The sequence below is a fragment of the Acanthaster planci genome, linkage group LG03 (genome assembly GCF_054643075.1).
Source record: "Acanthaster planci isolate LZ-2023a linkage group LG03, COTS_SCS, whole genome shotgun sequence".
Lineage (NCBI taxonomy): Eukaryota > Metazoa > Echinodermata > Asteroidea > Valvatida > Acanthasteridae > Acanthaster > Acanthaster planci.
This window is the reverse complement of record NC_141779.1, coordinates 21,566,284-21,590,328: the sequence shown is the minus strand read 5'-3', so window position 1 is coordinate 21,590,328 and position 24,045 is coordinate 21,566,284. Positions and strand designations below refer to the sequence as shown.

Sequence of the window (24,045 nt, the reverse complement as noted above, 5' to 3'; positions counted from 1 at the left end):
AATAAAGTCTGAGAAATTGTAATTCAGCACGCTTCCAGTCGAAGTGTCTGTTATCTTGCAAACATGACTGTCTTGTCAACTCCCCTTGAGTCCGGTTCAGCGATGGTTTGTTGACTTGCTTGTAGCTGTAAATTGTGTTTATCCCTGGGACCCGTTTATTTTGGATTGTTGAGTGTTATTTTTGTTCACCTTGTTTCTTGTTGTTTGCAGATGATACAAGGTGTGCCGAAAACGAGTTTACCTGCCGCAACAACAAGTGTATCACAAATCGATGGCTGTGCGACGGGGACGACGACTGTGCCGACGGCTATCGTAGTGACGAGGCCCGAGATACTTGCAAGGGTATGTGAAAGGTGTTCATTGTTCAACCAGCTATGTGAAAGATGGTCAACGGTTTGAAATGAAATACCTTGGACAGCCATAAGGGGTCAGTGTTTCCAAATTCCTGTGTTTCCGCAACGCAACAGTGTGAAAGCGTTCAACCCTCCAAAAGCCAGGGGGAGAGTGCCCCTCTCCCCATTACGTTTTTGCAGATATTGTTGTAACCTATTTAAATGGTGCTCAGCCTGTTTAGGAGATTTTCTGTTAATGTTTTGCAGTGATTTTGACACCAGCTTTATAAAAATAGGATATACCGTTCTTGTGAGATGTCCACATTTCCAAGACTTGTAGGCCAAAAACTTGGCTCACAGACTGACATGTGTGAGCCAGAACTGTATCTATTCCTGGCAAGAAAACCCATCGCAGGATTGAATTGAAACATCACAGATCAATTTACTTGTAGTCAATGCCAATTTTCTAAAAGATTGGTCATTGAACAGCATAGTCCACCCCCCTGTGTCATAAGTAAAAACCAAAGCTCCTGAAGAGTTCTGATCATACCTCACATGTACAGAGCTTTCCGAAAAGGACCAGTTTTGTGTGTTTTGGTTTATATGTATTTTCAATGGACAAACTGTTCGTATGCCATTGCATGCACTGAGAAAAGAAATTTTGTCGCTGAGGGATTTGAACCTGTCTGTCAATTTCTGTTTGTTTTAGTTTTTGAGCCCTCAACTTACTTGAGTTTTAATATCCTGTGTTGCCTTTCCAACCAGGAACGTGTCTGTACTTGGATATTAAATTTATCATCTTTGGAGAATCCTTTCCTGATGACATCATAATTTAATTGACAAAAGGGGTTTTCTGAAGACGTGCCGAGACATTCGAGATTCCCCTAAGAATGGATGGTGTCATTTTGATTTAGGTTATTTGATTAGTTTGAGTGAGATACTGTCAATTCAACATGAAGAAAAATCTAATACAGTTAACCAATTTGATGTCTTCACTTCATATAGAGCTGCTAATCACTACAGAGTTTCTTTATTTCATAGGGAAATTCATTTTTTAAAATGGATGTGCACATTTTTGTTTTTAAATATGGATTTTGTAAAAATCAGACCACAGCAATGTTATGTCGTGCACAGAATGTTTTGAGGTAGTTATTGCATTAGAAGGTCTTTAATTGAAAAATTCTATTTCGAACATGAAATTAAGCAGGGAAATTTGATGAAATTTAAATATATTGGCCCCAGAAAACTACTTTACTAAATAAAAGTAAAACAAATGTAGTCTGTTTCAATACAACATTACCTTCCTGCTCAGAGTAAGGCCCAAAGGGTGTTTTCAAAAGTTATATCTTTGCTGTAAAAACTCCTAAGCACTGACCCGATGAATTGTCTTTTAGACAGCGCAATATGTTGACAGTACACTGTTGTCCACTTGAATTTTCCTCTCACTACAGAGCATGAGTGTCGCACAGGCCAATTCCAGTGTGCCAACCAACGCTGTATTCTTAACTTGTGGGAATGCGATGGGGAGGATGATTGCGGCGACAATAGCGATGAACTGGGCTGCAGTAAGTTTGTACAGTATCTCTCGGGCCCCCAGTCATGAACCACTTCCTGCCGGGTAAAATTTGCACGTGCGGGACGAGTTCCTAGGCGATTTTCAAGATTTTCCTTTTTCAAAATTCTTCAAATAATCCTAACTTCATTTCTAGATGTTTACACCGACATGAATGACTGTCTGGTTGCTACTCTAATCTGACAGGCAACCTCCATTGACACCCAGGTATTGCAGCCAGGCCTGCTGCCCAGTAAAGAGAGCCCAGATTGTGCGGTGTTGCATAATTTCCTTTGTTCCTGAAATTGGCCCAGTACACTACTGTATGGCAGTGGTGTCTTTACAGATGTGGCCAATTTAGCATGCAGTATTACATCGCTCATCGCTGGAGTGCTGGAGCGCTTTTGTCCCCGCTGATAATCCGCGGGCGCTGAATGCCACAAACAGTGGTATACTATTTCAAAACAATAACCGATTACTTCTGCTAATGCCAGCTTGCAATTCCCAGCAGCCCGGTCTTTTGTTCCGATGACGGTCATTTGTTATAAGGGCCAGCTCCTTTGTCCGATTTTGGGCACCCCTGGCTATGTGCACAAACCCAAGGTCTCCGGTACCAGGAACCCGGGCACCAAACGGTTAACACCCTCATTCTTCCCAGATCCTCCGACATCCACTGAGAACATTTTTTTGGGGAGAGGGAGGGATTTTGTAAGATGAAGGAGTGTAGAACCCGGCCACTGTTGCTTTTATACAAGGGGCTTGGTGCTCCTGGAAGGCTTCAGTACAAACAATATACCACTAGCTTCTCGAGTAAGCTCTTTTAGGTAGGGTGCATTGCGTATTATCGCCAAGAAAACCGATATTGAAACATCTCAAACAGGTATTTCAGTGCTGCCATCCGTTTACAGTTATACATGTAAATTACAAAGAAATCTACAGGATTAGAGAAATAGAATAGAAATAGAAATGGAGTAGAAATGGACTAGAGAAATATCACATAGATATTGCAGAATCAAGTTGAGTGACAAGATTTCAGTGTCGGGGTGAAACAAAGATGCTTTTATACCCTTACCTGAAAAACATGACGAACGTGCTAGAGCAAAGAAAGGGCCTACACAAACTCAGCATCAACACCATTTAAAGCGAGATTAAGACTAATGATTCGTCAGAAAGATGAGAACGAGATTTAACCCTCCACATCCTCCTTGATAAACTTAATAGCAAGCAGTGGCATTTTAAATATCCTTTGTTCATGATTCACAGACATCTATCAAGTAGACACGCTTGAAGCATTTTCGGCAGTCATTCAATGCTTGACGTGGTCCAGAAACTCCTTTGCTTTTAGTCCAGAAAACTACAAATCCACCTTTCCACTCCCTCCTAAATTACACGAGCCTCCACTGAAATCCCTTGTAACTTGTAAAATGGTTGGATTTAATTTACAAATGCACACACGGATCTGCCCCAGTTTACTACCCAGAACTAATGAGCAAATGTCACCCACCCAGGACTCTCTGCCCCTGCATCTCAGATCTTTTCCACTCTGCCTCCAGTTCTCGCCAAATCGTGTGGTAATTGTGCCATTCAGTTTGCTGCATCTGAAATGTGGAACATGTCGAAAACTCTCCCGCTCTGGTACTATTTAAGCACCAACTCAAAACTCCTTTTTTAAACTCTCTACAGAGTATAGAGAGTTCATGTGCTGTTTAATTTTAAACATTATCACAGATATCTTAATGGTTTCGGTTGTGTCGATTTACATGTAGCTTTTCCAGAGGCAGAGGTTTATAGCACAGAAGTTTGTAAAAAATTTTCGATGTAGAAAAAGGTTCTCCAAGTATTGTCCATTTTAATGTTTCGTCTTTTTTGCCGTTGATTCAGCTGTGCCTACTTGCGACCCTGACGAGTTCCAGTGTGCCAATGGGCATTGCGTTGTGAACTTTTTCGTGTGTGATAGAAGTGAGTGCCCACTTCTCATTTTGAAGAGGGAAAAAGTGTACGGGTGTAAGGAAAGCAAGGGCAGAGTTTAGACGTTCATTTTTTTTTTTCGCTCAGTGGAAAGTCAATATTTTGCTGAGAGGATTGTCAAATTGGGGACGGAGAATAAAGTGGCTTCAGGTATTGACATGTACATCTTTCCCATGCCTGCAAGTTCATTATTTTTTGGATCAATTTCCTTTTTCAATGAGGGTTCAAGTAATCAATAAATCAATTGATTGATTATTTTTCTTTCAGTTTAAGTTTGACTAATCATTAAGGCAATAACTTTTGTCCCAGGCTTTAATTTTCAGTGCAAGGGTTAATCAGAATAAACAAAGAAGTAGGTCATTTGAGGACTATTTTTGCTCATTAAAAACATCTTTGTGACTTATATCATCCAGTTTCTTTGTGTTTACGCTGCTCCATTGCTGGAGAAAGTTTCAGACGTTTAAGTAGTTTATTTTTTCATTTCCATTCTTTGATACCATCTTAAGGTATTTTCACAAATTGGTTTTCGGGTAATTGAACGGAAGAATGTAATTGAATTGATCGTAACTGATCGACTTCACTGTGTAACCAACTAAACTTATTGGCCTAACTTCCTCCAATATACCATGGCATCCTTTCCAGGTGACGATTGTGGCGATAACTCGGATGAGTTACATTGCATTTACCCATGTGACAACATCACTCAGTTCCAGTGCAACACATCAGGTATTTGCATTGATAAGGATCTTCGGTGCAACGGCTTTGAGGACTGCCTTGACGGAAGTGACGAGAATAATTGCAGTGAGTTCTTGACCCATTTGATTCTTAGTTCCAACTGAAAAGTTCACGATGGTCGAAGAGTATTATTTTTTTGTAAATGTTTAACTTCTCTATCTATTCATTACATCTCTTCTCTAAAGTTTGAAGGTTTTTCTTCTCTTTACATCGTCAGTTCATTGGTAGTCCAATGATTCTTGGGGCCTTATTCTGAGCTTGCCAGAAATAATTAATTGAAACAGTGTTCTAGGTAATTTTTTGGCTTCATGAAACTCTTTTTGCCTGATTTAAAGCAGTGTTGTTCATTGTGGACCCTTTCATGCAGTTCTTCAAGCAGGATTTTGAAGTACTAACGTGATGTTATTATAGTTTTTGATCATTGTCTTTTGCTCTTTTCATGATTGGTTGTGAACTCTGGGGAATTGTTTACGTATTACCTGTGCCGGTTAACACTCTATCCATGCATACAGCTATTGCGCCGGTGAAAATCTGCCGAGCAGACCAATTCAGCTGTGGCACTGGCTTCTGTGTGCCGAGTGTTGCCGTCTGCGATGGCGAAGACGACTGCGGGAATGGCAGAGACGAAGAGAACTGCCGTAAGTCAGGGAGAGTGCTGAGTTTGGTAGCAGGCTGCTGGTATGGCCTCAAACTTGAGACCTCCGAGAGGCTCGGTGGCAGCAGATGTATACTGAACCTTATTTCTGTCGTTCATACTGTGTGCACATACTCAAAATGGCTCAAACAATACTGGACTGATTGCTTGGGATCAGTATATTTGCCCCAGGGATCAGTATATTTGCCCCAGGGATCAGTATATTTGCCCCAGGGATCAGTATATTTGCCCCACTATTAAAGTGTCTCAAAAGTCTCCCGCTATTGCCCCTTCTTCACGCCTGTACAGTCTGCCTGAAAGGTTATTTCTTCCTGAAATGAACAACCAGGTGATGAAAGTTTATCTGTTGTTGAAGAACTTGTATGAATTATAGCATTTCCAAAAATGAATGAAGCATTTCCAATTTTTTTCATCTATTTATAGTTTTGTCTGAATTCATTGTTAGTCATGTATTTTGTCGTCAATGTACCAGAATTCATTTCGCTGTCAATAATTTTTCCAATTTCTCTCAAATGCTCAGGGTCTCATGTTGTCGAGCATTACTATTAACCTCATCTACAACCAGCAGCTAGCTGAAGATTTGTTTGAATCCCGTCTCCCATTTTTTTGTATTACTGTGGAGTCGTTAACCAGTTAACCTCTGATTTTCTTACCTAGAAAGTCTGTGGGGGCGGGGTTTTTTACCCACAAGTTCTTCAACTTTGCAATTGCCCTTTGACCCAACCAAGCAGGATGCATTAATACGTCAACTGCGGAAATATAAAAACGATTCTTAAACAAGTGTACACATCCTCCACTGAACAAAGAAGGTGTGTGTGTTTGCGCATCATCTGGCATCAAGTGGTTGAATAACTTTGTTCATATGAGGACAAACTGGTGCAGTGTGATGAATATCACGCCAGAACCATGATGAACCGACAAAATCTGGAGTGGAATAGAGGCTTTGCGTGGTAGCTATCGTGCAGGGCAGTTCTCTCGTTCCTCAGGAAAATCTCCTTTGTGCATACCCTGTGAAACGAAAGCACTGGCCAGCACAATGGCAGCCTTGCAAAAACCTCTGTGTGAGGGATTGATGTGTTCTGACAGTGCTTTGGGTCTCCTACCGTGGTGGTCCTCTCTTGCTCTGGAGCAAGGTGAATGCCTGTGGTGCCATTCTTAAAAGGATTTCTCATGCCGCACCCCCTTTGCCTCCATGTCCACAGCTCCTGGGACGCGGTGCAAGCCGGACACCCACTTCAGGTGTCACAGCGATGGGAAGTGCATACCCATCTGGTGGAAGTGTGACGGGATTCAAGATTGCGCTAACCAGTCAGACGAGCTCAATTGCCGTAAGTCTGTCCCTGGACTTACCCTTAACCTCGGGCTAATCACTTGGTCGGATTCAGTCCTCATTCAGTTCGCACTCTGGCTTCAGAAAACCAAAGTGTCAATTGGTTTGCTATGGTTGCAAAAGGGGGGACATTTGTAAACTGACACTGCAGGTTGAGATATAGGTGCCGACTATTAAGTAGCTGGAGTTTAAATAAAAAAAATAGACATAGTTCTGTCACTGATGCATACATGTAGCTAATGATGTTTGTATTTTTCATATACACTTTTTCCCTCATGGCATGAGAAAATTCAGAATAAGAAAATGAGAAAAAAGTGAAACGCTGTCCTAGATGCTGAATAACTTCTGAAGTCACAGAAAATTTAACATTTTGCCACAGAAAAGTAACTGAATTTGTGAAATCTTATCACAAAATTACGTTGTCAAGAGATCTCCATATTTATTAGATTTTAAATTTTCTGGTGTGGTATCACTCTCATGAGTAAAATGTTTCCTGGAATGGCCCCCCCTGCCCCTTTGGGTGTAAGATTTTACTGAGATCAATTCAGTCGTTTTTTTCTTTCATTCACTTGTAGTTGGTGAGCCATGCCCGCATGGTTTTTGGCAGTGCCCAAACCACACGCTCTGCATCCCTCTGACCAATCTCTGCGATGGCGTGCGCCAGTGCGTTGATGGTGCAGACGAGGGTGGCCTCTGCACGGAGCGCTGGTGCCAGACCAAGGCCTTCCCTAGTACCAACAACTGCAGCCACAGCTGCCAGAACACGCCGGCCGGGCGCATCTGCCTCTGCCCCGAGGGCTCGCTGCTGCTGGAAGACCCTTACCGATGCGAGCCGGACACCCGCATGTGCTCAGTGCGGGGCCGCTGCAGCCAGCGCTGCGAAAACGGCAAGGGCTTCTACACTTGCCACTGCTATGATGGCTACCAGCTGCAGGCGGACGGTATCTCATGCCGTTCCACCGACCCAGCCATCCCATACCTCGTCTTCTCCAACCGAAACCAGCTGCGGCGCATCAACCTGTTGACCCAGGACTACAACGTGCTGGTCTTCAACCTGCGCAACACCATCGCGCTGGATTTCAGCTACAACACCAGCGAGATTTACTGGACGGACATCATTGACGATAAGATCTATCGTGGCTGGATGGACGACAACTCTCACAATGCTGGTAAGGGCATTCAAATCTGACATACAACACAGTAAATAGATGGTAGAAGTGTTTAACATTTCTGCAAGCATTTTAACTCCTAAAAACATCTTCTTCATGTGAATCAGCTTGAGAGAAACAATAGAGCACTCCTTGTTCTAACAAAGTTATTTTGAAACAGAAATCACTCTATGCTTCAATGCAGTTTCAGCCCCCCCAAGCTAATGCACATAAATGGGTTATAGAAAGCTCAAGACTTGGTAAAAGTTCAAAACCATCAAGGAAACATGGTGAACATACTGTATTTGGTCTCGGATCCATGAATTTAACAATGGTGGAAAAAAAAAAAGAAATTCTAGGAATTAAAACGATTACATGTGTGAAAGCAGTTGTGTCCCTTTTCAACTTACCTGAAGACCTCTCTTTGACATAGGCTGTTTCCTCAGAGGACCTGTTGAAACCTGCTGTGTTGCAAATTAAGAGATGGCGAAGTGTGTCAGAACGTCATGACGTTTTCATTTAATTTTTGGTGTTTAGGACTGAGGAACATCCAGGAGGTGGTCAGTACCGGTTTAGCCACCGCCGAGGGCCTGGCCGTGGACTGGGTGGGCAAGAACCTTTACTGGGTGGAGAGCCAGCTGGACCAGATTGAGGTGGCCAAGTTGAACGGCAGCTTCAGGACCACGGTGGTGGCCGGCCAGATGGAGAACCCGAGGGCCATAGCGCTGGATCCCCGAAAGGGGTGAGACCTTGCTGTTGTGTTGCAGTCAGTGGTGGCTCCGCTTAGGAGCAGAATTCTTTGCTTTATGTGACACAACACTCTGTGCCTGTGGTGAGCTTATCTAGTGGCAGATCCAAGGGGGCCAGTACCAATGCTCTCTTTGTTTTGTTGGCCCAGCCCTGAAATGAAGTGCCGACTGTTTGTGGATACTTGGATATTTAAATAAGTTGAACCTGTGTCAAAGGTCAGATTTCACTGATCATCTGAGACTGTGGCCGCATCCAAATACGTTGTCTAGAGCTAGGTCTAGATCGTTCCCCATTGGAAATATGCAGAAACGTGCTGATAACAGGTGCAACTGTAGCTCTAGAAGCCCGTTTCAGACAGCCTGTCTATCCATGCAGTACATGTATGTCAAGGCCATAATCACTACAGTCATTAACCCGAGTAGAAACTTTCACCTCCTTCTACCTCTTGTGAAGACAGGATTGTCCAACTCAATTTAATGCTACATGCAACAAGGGTAACCAGGTTGCAGCTGCTGAAGAAAAAAAGCCTGCTTTGAATGCTTCCTCACAATTGCAGCTAGTTTTCAGTCATCTTTGACAAGATCATGGTAATATAAAAACGTATAACATGTGAATGACATGTGTCATGTCCCCCCCCTCGCTCAGGTTGATGTTCTGGACGGACTGGGATGCCGAGAATCCACGCATCGAGCGGGCTACCATGGCGGGCCTTGACCGCCAGACCATTTACTATGTCCAGCTAGTCAATGGAGGCTGGCCCAACGGGCTGACACTGGACTACCTGGAGGACCGTGTCTATTGGATCGATGCCAGGTCAGGGTTCACCACCGTCAGTTCTTGCGGGACAAATATATCCGCAGAAATTTTCAGATTAAGGTCCAATAGACCCTATTCGGGGAGAGAGCCATTTTGAATCTTGTTCCCTGAATCTTTCATTTTCAATGTAATCTGTTAATGGGATGGTGGCAGACTATTGTGGGTTCCAAGCCTAAAGTTCAGTTTTTCTTTTAATGTGGCTTAAAATATTTAGAAATTGTTTATCACAAATTTTGAATTATTCGACATGTAAACTGGCATTAATTTGTTGTGAACTGTTTTTGTTTACTATTTTTACTCTCAGGTTCCTAGAATGAAAATTTAATCTCAGTTTCAATTCAAGATGGTCAACACAGGATTATAGCCTATTGTTTTACCAGTCTGTTTTTCCTCCCTTGGCAGATCGGACTCCATCCACTCCGTCCTGTACAATGGCACGCAGCTTTTCACCATCCTGCAGGGCCATGTCAACATGTACCACCCCTTCGCCATCACCATCTTTGAGTCCACCGTCTACTGGACCGACTGGCGCAGCAATGGTGTGTATGGGGCCAACAAGTGGACAGGAGCCAATGTGACCGTCGTGCAGAAGACCTCCACTCAGCCCTTTGACTTGCATGTCTTCCACCCGCAGAGGCAGCCCTATGGTAATTCATCTCCTCCTCATGTTCTCTCTTCAGCCAATGGTCTCCATATGCTCCTCGTGATTGGTGGTGGAAGTCACTTGATGCCATCTTTGAAGGCCCAAAATTTACTCACACGTGACAGAATGTCTGTGGTAGTAGGCACCGTCAATATCGTACTTTGGCCGATACTGATACATCTTTTTTTATCGATATTATTGATATATCAATTTTATTCATTTTAATTTTCAAGGTGTTATAACAGGCGTGAATTGCTGGTAAATTGTTCTAAGTGTACACCCCTACACTGTAATGGTGTGATCCAATTCACTTTGGCGACACGTTATAGCATCCATATTGCGTACGTTGCCTACATGGGATAGGATACATGTTGCCGTGCAAAGCGATATCATCAGTACATGGTGCTAGTCTATGTACATTTGGTTAGCAAATAATTCTGTTTTGGAGGATAAATTTTTTGATATTTTCAAGGCAAAGTGTACGTGAATTATTGAGTGCGAGACTGAGATAGGTGACTGAATTTATTCTTCAAATATCGCTGTATAAGCCGCCCTGAGTATAAATTACAGGGACGTTTTTCACTCAGCATGTAAACCAATGTAAGCTGCGGCTTATTGAAAATTACAGCAATGTGACGATGCACTTTGGTATTTTTAGTAAAGTTCATTCCTCAATAGTGATATTTTCGGTACATTTTTCAATGTTGATGTTTTTGAAGTTTCGATATTTCTCCAAAATCCGGTATTTTCTATATACCGATATTACCAAATAACTAACATCGGCAATATCGATATCAAAACCTTGTCGATAATATCGATGTATTGGCAGTGCTTACATGGTAGTTTTGAGATCATAGCTACAATTGGCTGTTCTATCATTTCTGTTAAAGGTCAGTAGCTTGGTGAAAAAGGGCCAAGTTTCATGTTTTCAGCTTCTTCAAGAATGATAGAAAAGCTAGAAAACATACCCGGAAATGAATATCTTTCAATCACCTTCCCAAATGCAAACAACAAAATTAACATTCAGAACCTTTTCTTTTAATGTTTTTGTCTCTTCTTTGCTAAATGTCCATGTAACGCTCAAATTTCACCGCAGCCACCGCGGCCATGACAGTCGATGCCCTTACAATTGGTCGCAGTGCCCTGAAATTGTCCATTTTGTCCATGGCCAAAGCTGGCTGTGTGCCCCATTCTTCCCTGCAGTAGTGCCCCTCGAAAAAATACCTGTATTTGTCTTCAGTTTCTGACTTCACATTCACGGGAATGTATTCGTATTGCAGTCTACCGGTACACGATCATCTTCACGCCACATGGGAGCAAGTACGGCCAGGCCAGCCGAGCTGGCAGACCCGGCGCGGCACGCCGCAGCGTTATACTACGCAACTAGGCTTGCCTGCATTGCAATTGGCCTTGATTTACGACACTTAAATGTTTGTGTATTTTGTTCTGTAGCCCAGCATTCATGGTCTGGAGAGTCACCTAGCACATACGGCTGCCTGGCCCGGCATAATGTGCAGCAGCAACCCGTCTGGCGCAAGCATACATGGGTTTAGGCCATATCTGAAATGGGCCTCCACAGCTACGGCTTGGTCTTTTGTCCCCCTAGTTTCGGAACGTATGTGCACGCACGAAGCAGACTCAACTACATGCGTGTTACTGATTATTCCGTGACATAACGGGTTGGGCAACTTTACGGTGTGGGGATGTGGTTGGTAAGCTCCCGCTGTGCAGTCGAAAAAGATGCGTCAAAATTGAAACAAAACATATTGTCTTTGTTTAATCTATAGTTTAATTCACTGGAATTCTGTTGGATGAATTCCTTTTTTCTAAATTAAGAAATCCTTAGTCAGAAAATGTGCCTGTTCCATCCTGTAATATGATGTTTTGTCATGGGTTATAAAATATTTGAAGATGATGGCTCAAGCACATAAAACATCTTATTTATGTTTTTCCAGTTTTTAAACTCGTTTTGCAGAGTTTTTTACACCTTGGCCTCAGTGCCTTTCATTTGTAAAAATGTTGGTCCTGTTTGCCCCTGTTATTGGCCGCAGTGCCCCTCAAAATATCCCATTCCTTGAGGCCAAAATGGCAGTGCCCCCAAAAGTCGAAATTCAAGCCCTGATGACTGCAGTACATATGACGAGTTTACTTCAAAAACACGACATTGAAGTACCAATTTTGTTCCTGAAATCTTACTCTCTTCTGGCTGCCCAAAGTTGGTTTCAATGAGTTTTGTGTATTTGAAGACAACTTAACCAAGTGAAAAATGAATCCCTTTTCTGAAAAAAAATTATGGTTTCAAGTGAATATATCATGGTACTAAATTAATGCTCTGTGTGCAGAAGATCTTTTTGAAAATCATCGTGGTGCTTTTAGAGGTGAAGATGACAATTTTGTTTTCCTCATTATAGTATCGGATGACAGGAATCCATGCGCTGCCAACAATGGCGGATGCTCTCATCTGTGTTTGCTGAATGGGGACAAGCCTGCCTGCCTGTGCCCACACCTCATGCAACTTGGAGAGGACAACAAGACCTGCCTAGGTAGGATTCTCAACGAGCTAGTTGGGTATTTTTAAAGGCAAGGTTGTTTAAGGACGGACTCCTCATGTCGTTCCAGTTGGAATGTGATCATTGTATGAGCCTTAGTGGACAGCCACCCTGACCTGATAGGGCTTACACTTCGTGTGCGTATATTGATGCTGTGTTTTGACTTGCGACAGGCTTCATTTGAGCATGCCCTGTCCGAATACCTGACTCACGTTTTGGACTAAAAGTCACAAAACTGCCAAAAACCAGCCTCCAGCAGAATGAATACATCATATGATGTTTTGTGAGGTTACCTGTGCTGTGCTTTGACTGGTCCCCTGCCCCAGCATACCTCCTGATGTCTCCAATGTAAGGACTGTTAGCCCCTGTTAACCCCCCAAAAAGTATGGTAACACGTCTAACTTGCTTATCTGTTCTTGGATGTGGCATGCATAGGCCTGTCTTTCAGCATGCAAAATTTCGCCTTCTAAAATTTATCAACAGTAATGGCAGAGTCCCAAAATGAATGTGGTGTCGAAAAAGTCCAGACAGTTTTAGAATTTCTTTGGAAATAGGAGGAATTCTCCCCATTTTGGTCATGTGACAGTAATCTTCAAAGAATTTTGATTTGAGCCAAACTTAACATTTGAAAAGTAATGGATTTCTCTTACACTGCTGTTTCTGTAACTGGCAAGTTTATATAACAAGTCAGTTTTTGATTTGGGTTAATGTGAAACAGCACTTCAATTCCCTTTTTTACTTTCTTTAGATGATAATGTGTTCTTTGTCATCTCGGTTCCCACGGAGATCCGCGGCGTGCACCTGAGCGACGGTTACCACAACGTAATCCCTCCACTGACCATACCCAGCGTGGCCAACGCCTCGTCCGTGGACCATGACGTCAAGGAGCAGCGGCTGTACTGGACAGACCTGCAGCATAAGTCCATCAACAGGGCCTACATCAACGGCACAGACATCGAGACGGTCATTGAAGGTAAGCCTGCTGGTGCTCATAGTGTGAGCATAATGAATATTCACGCATGCAGATTATGGAGGTGTCGCCTAGAGGTGTTGAGTAACTGTTGCCGTCAGCTTTCTCCATCTTGAATGTTTTGCAATAGTTGCTGTCAAGCGGCTCATAGCACCTGCTTAACTCCTGAAGGATGCGTGGCTCTCACGTTGAAGCCAAGATTAAATAGATTGTCATTCAAAACCAATTTTTTTTTTTATGAAGGCAGTGCTGCGTTTAGAAACCTGAATGATTATTGAAAGATACTGTGCTGAGATTACACTTCTGGCCATTCCTCGCTGTCGTTGGGTATGATGCCATAGACTGGCCGAGTGTCCGTGAAAGAAAGGGCATGCCTTCGTTGTGCCTTCAAACCTTTCTGTGGGGTGCCGTTGTTATTGTGGAAAGTCATCAATGTAATGATTTCCATACTGAACCGTATCATGTCTTGGATCTAAATGAGTAGTATACCACTCTCCATCACCACTTGTCTGTGGTGATGGGCCTTAAAACCTGTTCAGCTCCTCTCCCACTTGCTCAATCCACATTGTCAAGAGGTAACAACTCACAGAAGTTCTTTTTTCTCACTCAAGGCATACCAGATGCCTACAGCCTGACGATTGATTGGCTGTCTCGCAACATGTACTGGACCAACATCTCACCCGACAAGAGCAGCTTGAACATAGCGCGCCTGGACGGTAGCTACCGCAATGAGATTCATGTCCGTAACCTCACCATCCCCCGGAGTATCATTGTCAGGCCAAGTGAAGGGTAAATTTGGCTTCTGGAGACTTCCGTCATCCAAATTTGTCGACAGAGATAGCATAAAAAACTTTAAAACAGCAGTCAAGTTACTTTTGTTGAAATTCAAAACCTGGTGGTGTAGTTGAGTCCATTACAAGTCTATTCACTTAGCTGGTCAGAAGTAAGAGAGTGCAAACTGCCAACGGAATGCTTTTGTGACAGCTTGTTTGAATAGCCTGTGAAAGGCTCGTGACTTGGCTGAAGGACTGCATGACCGTTGACTGGCTTTGAGGGACATGTTCTGGACTTGACTACAACACTGTCTGAGCCACTTGCAAATTTGTGGGTGCTAGAGAGACGGAAATCATCCCTGTCTGACAGTATGCTTTACCACACTCATATAAGGCCCTGATTCTTGCATATAGAAGGTTTGCATTGCTGCCATCGTGTGGGCCAGTGCTTTTGTTCCACAGTGTATGCAAAAAGGTGGTTTCTCTGTAAAACGAAAGATCTGCCTTGCAAGATGGTTGCAGTGGAAGGTCTGTGTAGGCTGTCCAGTCATCATGCAGTTTATGTAGTAATAGTTTGCTATCTTTAAGTGACCGTTTGCCACCCAAATACGTGCCAAGATTTGGATAGTAACTTTTAGTTAGGAGTTTGCCTGATAGAACAGGTATACACAACACCCTTGTTGGTACAGAGACAAAATAAATATGTGTATGGGTGATAAACTCTGGCTCTTGCCTGCGCTTATATTTTGATGACTCCGAAATGATTCCTTGTAGGACTATGTACTGGATTAACGCTGGGGACTTTCCAACCATTGAGCAAGCCAACATGGATGGGTCTAACCAGACTACCTTGATCTCCTCCAATCTCATCGATCCTCTGGGTAAGCACAGCTCTTCCCTCGCCGTGACTTAATCAGTGACGTTGTTCATTATCAACCGTTAAATCGGCAAGTTGTTGCAAACTTTGTTCAACTGCAGAAAATGTGAGCTCTCTTTTGGTACAATCTCTGCAGGCCAAACAGCTCAACAACTTTATGCTGGGAGGCAATCTTCATTTCCAAAATGACTCAGTGATTTTAGAGAATGGAAATCCAATAACCAACCACCAATGACCAACAACTGATGCAAACGTATTCTTGATCAGAGAAATGAGTAAGAAACAAAACAAAACCGAAAACTGCTGATCTTCAGGTGCTCACTTATTAAATGACAAAAAGAAAATGAAATTTGAATGAATAGTCTCCTCTGTATGCATTGCTTTTTTTTTTTGTAAATAGCATTTGACAGTTATAAAAACCATACCATTCATTGTGGAAAGCGGGTGTAGACTGCTCAATGAACACAAAGATAGAGGTTGCAAACAACAAACCCTCTTCTGTCTTTGTTCCTCAGGTCTTGCCGTTGATGAATCAGCAGGCCGTCTGTACTGGACTGACAAGGGGAATCAGTCGGGCATCCACTCTAGCACCCTTATTGGTGACGACATAAAGATATTCCTGGCTCTTGAGGAGGATGCTGTGCCCTTAGCCATCACAGTCACAAAGGAAAAGGTGCATTTTTGAGGGGGAGATGTTATCATTGATATTTACCAAAAAAGGCAGAATTGCAGGAACTCCAGGTGCCAATTTGATAGAGTGGAGAAGTCAGATGTGTGCTCAGCAAAGAAAATAGTTGCTTAGCGAAAGCGGGTTACCAGCCAAAAATCACACTCTGAATATTTCATATGACTGGCTCATGGCCAATTTTTGCTTAGCACATGAATTTGCTAAGCAGTATTGCTTGCTTAGCTGGTCTGTGAAATTTGGCTCAGATGGGATAATCGGCAATCAACAACACCCCTGCGCTTGTATGGTGCCTGCCAGGTTTGATAACCTTGTTTGACAACATTCTGCAGGTGTACTGGGCCGAGTCTAACACTGTCAAGTACGTCAGCAAGAGTGACACCACCGACATCCAAATTCTCCGCAGGGACTTGGCAGGAGTCAAGGAGATGTTCATCTACGACCCTAACACCAAGAAAAGTAAGTGCATGGTGCAGGTCATGGTAACTGCTACTCGTCCCTCTGATGGATTTCATCCGAAGCTTTACAGATTCCATGTCTTTGTCTTATGTGGTCTTCTGATGCAGTCCACTGTGTGTGATGGTGGTTTTTCACACATTCATGTTTGTGACCTAGCTTTTATATAAACCAGTTCATTCTTCTGAATTGGTTGAAAAACTGCCTAACATTGCTATTTGTTCAGTAGCCATTATCAAGTATGTGTCTCTTACGTTGAGTATCTTCCAAATTTAAACTAATGTTTGTTACAAATGCCTGCCAATTGAAAATTACCTCTGTTCTAGGAGACTTTCCAGAACATGTTGCTTGGGCGTGGTTTAAGTCCACAGATTCTATCCTGTCGGCATCATGTTTTGAACCTCACTTGGTTCCAAGTTTTTGGGAATTGTACCTTCACATGTGCATGCTTAAAGAAGCAACACCAGTTGATCAGTTACCATTCTGGTATTGTTGTCAAGGCATCTTTAGACCTAGTACTACAGATCTTAAATAACTAGGACTTGACTAACACAAGACTTCCAGTCTAAGTTCAAGTCACATGTCATGTAATGGACTGCAAACAAAAACATTCCTGTTATTGTTCACTCTGTTATTGTGACTGGCCTTGTAGGCATTGATGTAGTCGAGTACTTTTTGTGAACCAAGTTCTCTACCAAATATTTGACTAGTTAGGAGGGAACAAAGCTGAAGTACATCGGCATTTGATGGTGCATACATAAAGGTTAGACTACAAAGCAACGTAATGACTTCAGACCATCACTGTTTGATTAAAATTAATTTTTTAGGACAAAAGTACTCAGAAAGTACTCAACTACAATACTGCTTGTGGGTAGTCTTGCATCTGGTCTTGTGTCTGGTCTTGCACCTGATCTTATGATGGTTTGAACTCCAACTGTGCACCATTCTGTCTGATTTTCAGAGGCCACCAACAAGTGCTCCCAGAATCGCGGCGGTTGCAGTCAATTGTGCATCCCGCTCCCCAATGCACAGCGAGTGTGCGCCTGCACAGCTGGCTACAGGCTGGATGAAAGGGACAAAATCAGTTGCCTAGGTACACATCCTCTCCAGAACGATCAAGACAATCTGTCAGACATCCTTGGGTCTCTAGTACCCTAATTTGTGATTCTCTGTGTGCAGTACCATGACCCAGCATGTGATTTTCTTTATTTTTTTCTCGCATTTTCTTGAATGTCTGAACCCCCTTCCTGCAGGATGTTTTGCCCTGAAGCTGTGTGCAGTGTGCTTAATATTCTGCACACTTTGAGAATCATGAATTTTTGTACGGTTCATTAATTTATTTATTTCAACTTTCTGGAGTGTAAACCCTGAATTACAAATAAATCTCCTTCTTGCAACTATCCTGACAGATCACCTTTCTCTTTTGCCAAATTTTCGCACAAAGCCATGTTTTTTCCTTTTGCCCCTCATTTTGTATCCTCCGATCACTTTGGAGAGGGCCTGACCTGTTGATCCCAATAGAATCTTTGCTAAAGGCAGCCTTTGAAAAAACCTGCCAGGATTGAGATGTCAAACCCTTTCAGCTTTTTCAATTTGTGAATTTCGCTTTAGTCAGCAAACAGCTTCCATTATTCCATGTTTATTTGATACTTGCAGGCGTAGAATCCTTCCTGATTTATTCCATGGATACCAGCATCCGTGGCATTGGCCTGCAACCAGGAGACGAGGGTGACCTATTGATTCCTGTATCGGGACTCCAGCTAGCCGTGGCTATTGACTTTGATGCAGGTGGGTCACCAACACCACTCCTGGATCCGATGAGGCTGTCCTCCTCTTAAATAGAGTAAAATGTTTTGGGGGTCTGAAAAAAAGTGAGAACAAAAGTGATTTGCCATGGAGGGGGGATTTGTTTCACTTCCTTCCCTTGAAAGGTGTGGGGAAAAAAATCAAAATTTCGTCTCGCCCTTAGAAAGGCCATAAAAGCAGGGGTGTGAAATCTCCGCTTTTTAGCAGATTTTGGCTTGTTTGTTGAATATGCCGAATTTCATTTTCCGCAAGCACCCATTTTTTTCACGTCCTCTTTCCAACATCAACCCAGTACTGGAGCGCCGTATGCTCACCGGTGAATCTACTGTACATGTACATTACATGTACATGGACGTGCATGTGATGCATGAGTATGTGGGCATTATTCAGCAAGCCTTGTGTGTAAACAGCATCCTCAGACCATCTGGTCATTGTGCTGTGATTGGCTGCTAATGAAATATCAATATTCATATATGTGTCAGTGGGAATTGTTACAGCCGTTCCTACGTGAGTGGAAGTAACAAGCTCCACTATAACTCGTGGTAGCACACATTTCACTGTAACTTTACTGCTCGAAATGAGGTTAGTAAATTTTCACTTTTGCTGATAAAGGGCTTTGTGACAGCTGACGCGTGGTGCGCCAAGTTCTTGTGTCATGTATTATCGCATGGTTTTGCATCATTTTGTATGGACTTTCAAACAATTTTTGGACGTAAACCCATCGAAATGTCAGTGCAACACAAATGTACAATTGTCCAAAGAGGTTCCGACTTGGATACAGCCTTTGATAAGACTGATCCTCAAGTTACAAATCCGCGGAAATGGATGTGAATGGAATACGCTGTAACGTTAGACAGGCATGTGACACAGTCTGTGCTGGGATTGGAAACATCCTAAAGCGTGGATATGCAATGTGCATTCTTTAAAAGAATCAAAATTTTGAAAATGCGGTTAGATGCAGGTGGGAAAAGGGCCAACTCACTCTACAAATCTTGAGATTTACAATTTTGGTACACCTATTCATTTAACTTTCAGGAATTTCAGCCAACTAAATATAAACACAATGAAAAAAAATATAAAATTAAAAATATGCACAGCCTAGATTTCAAGACAGAAATGGTCAATAAGTTGCTCCAGGACACTGTAAAATGCACCACAGAGCATCTATCCCGGAGCCCTCAAATGGGCCCCGGGCCCACACCATATATGCTTCGCCCTTGTGATTTCAGCTATTTTTTATGTTACGCTCACACCCCTGTTAAAGGCTACCCAAAGAAATTTCCAATTTGGGGGGGATCCCTTAATATGTGAAATTTTGACCCCCCCGAATAATCTAGTTCTTGATATGCCCTAATTAAAAAAGTTTTTAATTTAGTGCAAACTGTATTTATTTTCTATATAACAGGTTTTGTCCTTACCCAACGTATATTAATAAGCACTGTATGCTCAGTGCTTGTCCGAGAGCTTGCGAAAAAAACCCCACAAGCTTACTCGGGGTGGGACTCGAACCCACGACCTCCTGCTTACTAGTGCAGATGTCTTAACCACTCGACCACCGAGCTTGCCGGGGTCGGCTGGCCGGTCCGAGTCCGAGAATTGTCAGTGTTTTTATTTTATTCGTGATCTTTGTTTTCTGTGACCACATCCCACATAAAGACTAATCTGAGAAGATGCTAATAAGCAACTGCATTATTCAGGTTGTAAACATTCTCAAACTTGAGACATCTGTGTGTTTTTTGAGGTCACACAGATAGAAAACATGCATTTTCTACTTTCGCTAATATGAAACATTAAGCCTTATGTTTCAAACCTCAAACAGGTGGCTAATCTTTCATACATTTCTGAATGTGTCAAATATGGCAAAATAGACATTCATTTCGGGTGTTGGGTGGCCATAACAAGCAACCAGTCCACCTTGGAGATGTAGGAAATAATTTATCTTTAAGGGAAACCTTCTTGCATTTCTGATTGCTGCCCCCATTCCTTCATCCTCTGCAGTCAATAACTTCATCTACTGGGTGGACACGTCCTCCCACGCGATCAGTCGCATCCACCGGGACCACACGTCCAGGGAAATCCTCGTCAACAGCGGCTTGGGCCGAGTGGAAGGCCTGGCCGTGGACTGGATTGCAGGTGAGAAATCATACGGAAAAAAGCTGACCTGTTTTCTTATAAGAATTGTCAGTTTTTAAACCGTACTATCCTGAGATACTGAGCAGTTTGCTGGACAGCGGGATGCTGGAGAGCAAAATATTTGCTCGAGGAAGACGGTTTACTAGGCAAAATTCAGAGTATGTATGTTACTGTCAATGGTTCTGGGGCCAAATTTTGTACAGTTTACAAATTAGAGAACCAGTTAAGTACCATTTCATTTGGAAAGCTTGGATTCAACCATTTTGGAACCAGATTCTGTGGCATGGTTGTAGTACTAGTTATCGGTGGCCTTTTTTTAACTGAGTGAACAGTTGACCTGAATGTGATTACGCAAGATGGCACAGACAGTGTTGCACAAGGAGAGCTGCAACCAACGACAAAATAAGACAATGGGTTTCGCAAAAAGGGTTCGGCAAGGGTCACTGTAGGACGGCATTGCCAGTGTGTATGGTTTATCGGCAATTGATTCAGGGTCAAACGATAGTTGTCACTCAGGCTTGTACCTTGCTTGACATTCTATACGACACTCCGCTCCTGAAATGCAAAATGTGTGTATCATTGTGCTCGTCGCCTTAAACACCTGTCTCCAGTGCATTGTCGACCCTCCTCACAAATTAATTTGACCCCCCTTGTGAAGGTAACATGTACTGGACAGACCAGCAACTGGACCTGATTGAAGTGGCCCGAGTCAATGGGACCTATCGTCACATTCTCCTGTCAGAGGGTCTGGATAAACCTAGAGCAATTGTCGTGCATCCACAGATTGGGTAGGTGGCATTGCCGATGTGTTTTAACTCCATGCTCCAGAATAATGTATTTTGGTGCGCATTTATGTTTTTTTTGTTTCGTTTTTGGTTTTGTGTTTTTTTCTTTTTCTTTTCTTTTAGTTCTAAGTATTTTCTGTCATACTTATGCCCTTTTTCTTCTTTAAAATAATAATCTTTCAGTTTTTCTTTTCTTTTAACTTTTCTCATTGTATTCAATTGTATATAATGGGGGCCTGGACTTGTACTAGCCGTAACTTTCTGTCCGCCTCTACTGTTCACCATGTGCATTAACCAATGTAATTTTATGTCACAACAAGATAAACGGATGAATGGAAATAAACCAAACCAAACCAATCTTGAGTACGGGCGATTCACAGTACAGCGTGCCACCCAAGAGGTTGCTATGGAAAGGCTATTTTGTGCAGTTTGACAAATTGAATTCACCTGCTGTGTGCAGGGCACTTTAATTATTCCTGATGTGCGTTGGTCAGGGAAGAAGAATCTTTGGTGTATTTGGAGGAGGAGTTTTCATTATCCTTTCTTATTTTCCTTGCGTGGAACTTCCCAATCTGTGAAACTTTCCCCAAGTTGTCCTCTGACATACGCTCCATTACAAATTGCAGCAAAGGCAGTCATACTTTTTCAGCTGGTAAACTTGAAAAATGGCCTCTTTGTGGCAACATCTTGGTGGCGCACTGTAATATGAATTGCCCCTATTTGTGGAGTGATTTGCATTATTTTTGTGACGAGTCTTGTGAGACTTTCAGTGGGTGTGTGTTTGCTTTGTTGAAGAGAGAACAAACGTTCCTCTCTTCACAGAAGTTCGTAAAGGAGGTCCAGAATTGTGTTTGCAATTTTTCTGGTTATTTAACGTTTCCTCTGAGGTGGCTGTGAGGCAACATCTGCAGAATTCACGGTTGATGGCTCTCAGAGTTTGTTTTGAGGGTCACTTAGGTCTTTGCCTGTTGCTTTCTTTCCACAATCAAACGAGGGCTCTTCTCACCAAGCCTCAGTTTGGGTAGAGATGAATCCAAGTTGGCTGTTGTAATGTTAGTTTTTCTCCACTGAACGCAGTCGAGCTGGCTTGCTTTGTTTTTGAATGACCTTTCTTCTTGAAACGCTGAACTGGCTCATTTTTCAAAATGCGCAGCAGCTCTAATACAGAATTTGTGCACTCGGGCATGAAGAGAAGGAAGAAAAGAAGTCACCATAAAAGCCAAAACAGATTGGTCAATACCATTTGAATTCCTCGATTAACTGAATTTCTGCTGTTTCAACCCCCCTCAGCTACCTCTTCTGGGCAGACTGGGGTTCCCAAGCCAAGATAGAGCGTGCCCGGCTGGACGGCTCCAATCGCACCACCATCGTCAGCAACAACATTGGCTGGCCCAATGGGCTGACCATCGACTACGGCGAGGGCGCTCTGTACTGGTGCGATGCCAGGCTTGACACCATCTTCACCATGGACTTTGACGGCAATGCCAGAAAGCCCATCCTGGACGACAACCTCTTTGACCCCTTTGCTATCACAGTGTTTGAAGACTACATTTACTGGACGGACAGGTGCGTCTGACAAGGCCTGTGGTACCGACTGTCTTAACCTACTAGTTTGTGTTCAAAGTTTCTCAGTGAGTTTTTGCTGTGAATCAAAGCAGTATTGCAGTACTCTTACTCGTTACTCAAGTCCTTTTTATGGTACTCATGCTTATGAGAAGTACTCTTGCTAGTGGAAAGGTACTCTACTTAACTTCGCAACACTGAATCAAGTAAATGATTGTAGAAAGTTCAGCACAATAACAGTTTGAACTGCAAAAACTGCTTTTGTTCCTCAAGAATTTTAGTAAGGCTTAAAATATTCTTCGTCATTTCCTTGGAATGTGATCTCCATTGTCGTAAATTTTGTAGAAGTTAAACCTCTAGAAGTCAATTGTAGTGTATGCACTTATTCCTGAGCCGTGAGAACGTCACAACCTCCTTTTTAAAACTGAGTATGCGTCAGTCTAAACTGCCTTGAGTTTGTCAGTAGTTGTGCATTTTGCATGCTACCTGCTGAGTGAGAGGTCACTGAAACTATTGTTCTCTTCTTACTTTGGTAGGACACACAAGAGTGGTTCCATACAGCGGGCGTTGAAGTCTGATGGCTCAGGACGTGTTGTCATGCTGAATAACCTAGGTCTACCGGTCAAAGATATACATGTCTATAGCAAGGCCAAGCAAAACGGTGAGTCAGATATAGTCAGTCCGGGAATAGAAATTTTTTTTCATATTTTTGGCCCTTCCCACGGAATTTATTTTCATTTCACACAATGTAAAAACAGTTTGTCACAATTAGAAAACATTGTCACAGCTTTTCACACTAGTGGGAAATCAGTTTTGGGTGCCTTTTCACATGATTGGGAAAATATCTTCCTACCTTATCACACAAGTGGGAGAATATTTTCATGCCTTGTAAAATGGCCAATGCTGTGATGTCTATTTGACAAAATTTCTACTCCCATTCACTGCATTAACTTCTGTTGCAATGTACACTACTTTGGTTTTTGAAGAATGATTTTCCAACAAGACTCGGCAAAGTCAAAAAGATCCTATCCTTGACAGACTATTAAATACCTGGACATCAGATGCACTGTAGCAAGTGGTCCACCAACAGTGCCATTCAGTTCAGCGTTAGCAGGGTCCTAGTTACTTACTTCCGCTTGTCTTAGGATAGGATTGTCTAAGAATCATCACCAAAGTGTGTTGAAGAACCGCTGTGGATGCTCCTCTCTGCTTAATGTCACCCATAGTTTATTTGGAATCCTTGCCATGGAGGATTGAACACAATGAATTAGGGTGTGCAGATCTCTTTCATGGAGAACAATCGGCTTTGGCAGAGCCAGCAGTGAAAACAGTCTTTATTTTTTTGTTCTCACCATTAATTCTTTTCATAGTCAGCAGTTCTAAATAGAAAAGATAGATAGCAACAGTGTCACTCACGCAAGCCCCCTATGTACTCCTTGTTTTTATTTGCTTATCTTGGGAAAATATCCAAACCCATAAATGATGCTGTTATGATGTTTCATTGTTATACTGTCACATT

The 24,045-nt window shown here is 42.6% G+C and overlaps 1 protein-coding gene across 3 annotated transcripts in view; it reads left to right on the top strand.

Moving 5' to 3' along the window:
- LOC110991040 (prolow-density lipoprotein receptor-related protein 1-like) overlaps nucleotides 1–24,045 on the top strand; it is a 124,935-nt gene that overhangs the window by 44,669 nt on the left and 56,221 nt on the right. For all 3 annotated transcript variants that reach the window (XR_015424887.1, XM_087134961.1, XM_022256132.2), the window contains exons 19-40: nucleotides 211–342; nucleotides 1,784–1,897; nucleotides 3,766–3,843; nucleotides 4,495–4,653; nucleotides 5,100–5,225; nucleotides 6,445–6,570; nucleotides 7,148–7,741; nucleotides 8,258–8,462; nucleotides 9,116–9,283; nucleotides 9,689–9,933; nucleotides 12,341–12,472; nucleotides 13,227–13,451; nucleotides 14,060–14,237; nucleotides 14,996–15,102; nucleotides 15,614–15,771; nucleotides 16,116–16,242; nucleotides 17,201–17,332; nucleotides 17,896–18,027; nucleotides 20,044–20,178; nucleotides 20,837–20,966; nucleotides 22,254–22,529; nucleotides 23,063–23,187. Coding sequence is in view for 2 of the 3 variants with exons in the window: in XM_087134961.1 (XP_086991087.1) it covers nucleotides 211–342; nucleotides 1,784–1,897; nucleotides 3,766–3,843; nucleotides 4,495–4,653; nucleotides 5,100–5,225; nucleotides 6,445–6,570; nucleotides 7,148–7,741; nucleotides 8,258–8,462; nucleotides 9,116–9,283; nucleotides 9,689–9,933; nucleotides 12,341–12,472; nucleotides 13,227–13,451; nucleotides 14,060–14,237; nucleotides 14,996–15,102; nucleotides 15,614–15,771; nucleotides 16,116–16,242; nucleotides 17,201–17,332; nucleotides 17,896–18,027; nucleotides 20,044–20,178; nucleotides 20,837–20,966; nucleotides 22,254–22,529; nucleotides 23,063–23,187 (3,804 nt within the window). In the remaining variant the exon portion in view is untranslated. The remainder of the gene's footprint in view (nucleotides 1–210; nucleotides 343–1,783; nucleotides 1,898–3,765; nucleotides 3,844–4,494; nucleotides 4,654–5,099; nucleotides 5,226–6,444; nucleotides 6,571–7,147; nucleotides 7,742–8,257; nucleotides 8,463–9,115; nucleotides 9,284–9,688; nucleotides 9,934–12,340; nucleotides 12,473–13,226; nucleotides 13,452–14,059; nucleotides 14,238–14,995; nucleotides 15,103–15,613; nucleotides 15,772–16,115; nucleotides 16,243–17,200; nucleotides 17,333–17,895; nucleotides 18,028–20,043; nucleotides 20,179–20,836; nucleotides 20,967–22,253; nucleotides 22,530–23,062; nucleotides 23,188–24,045) is intronic.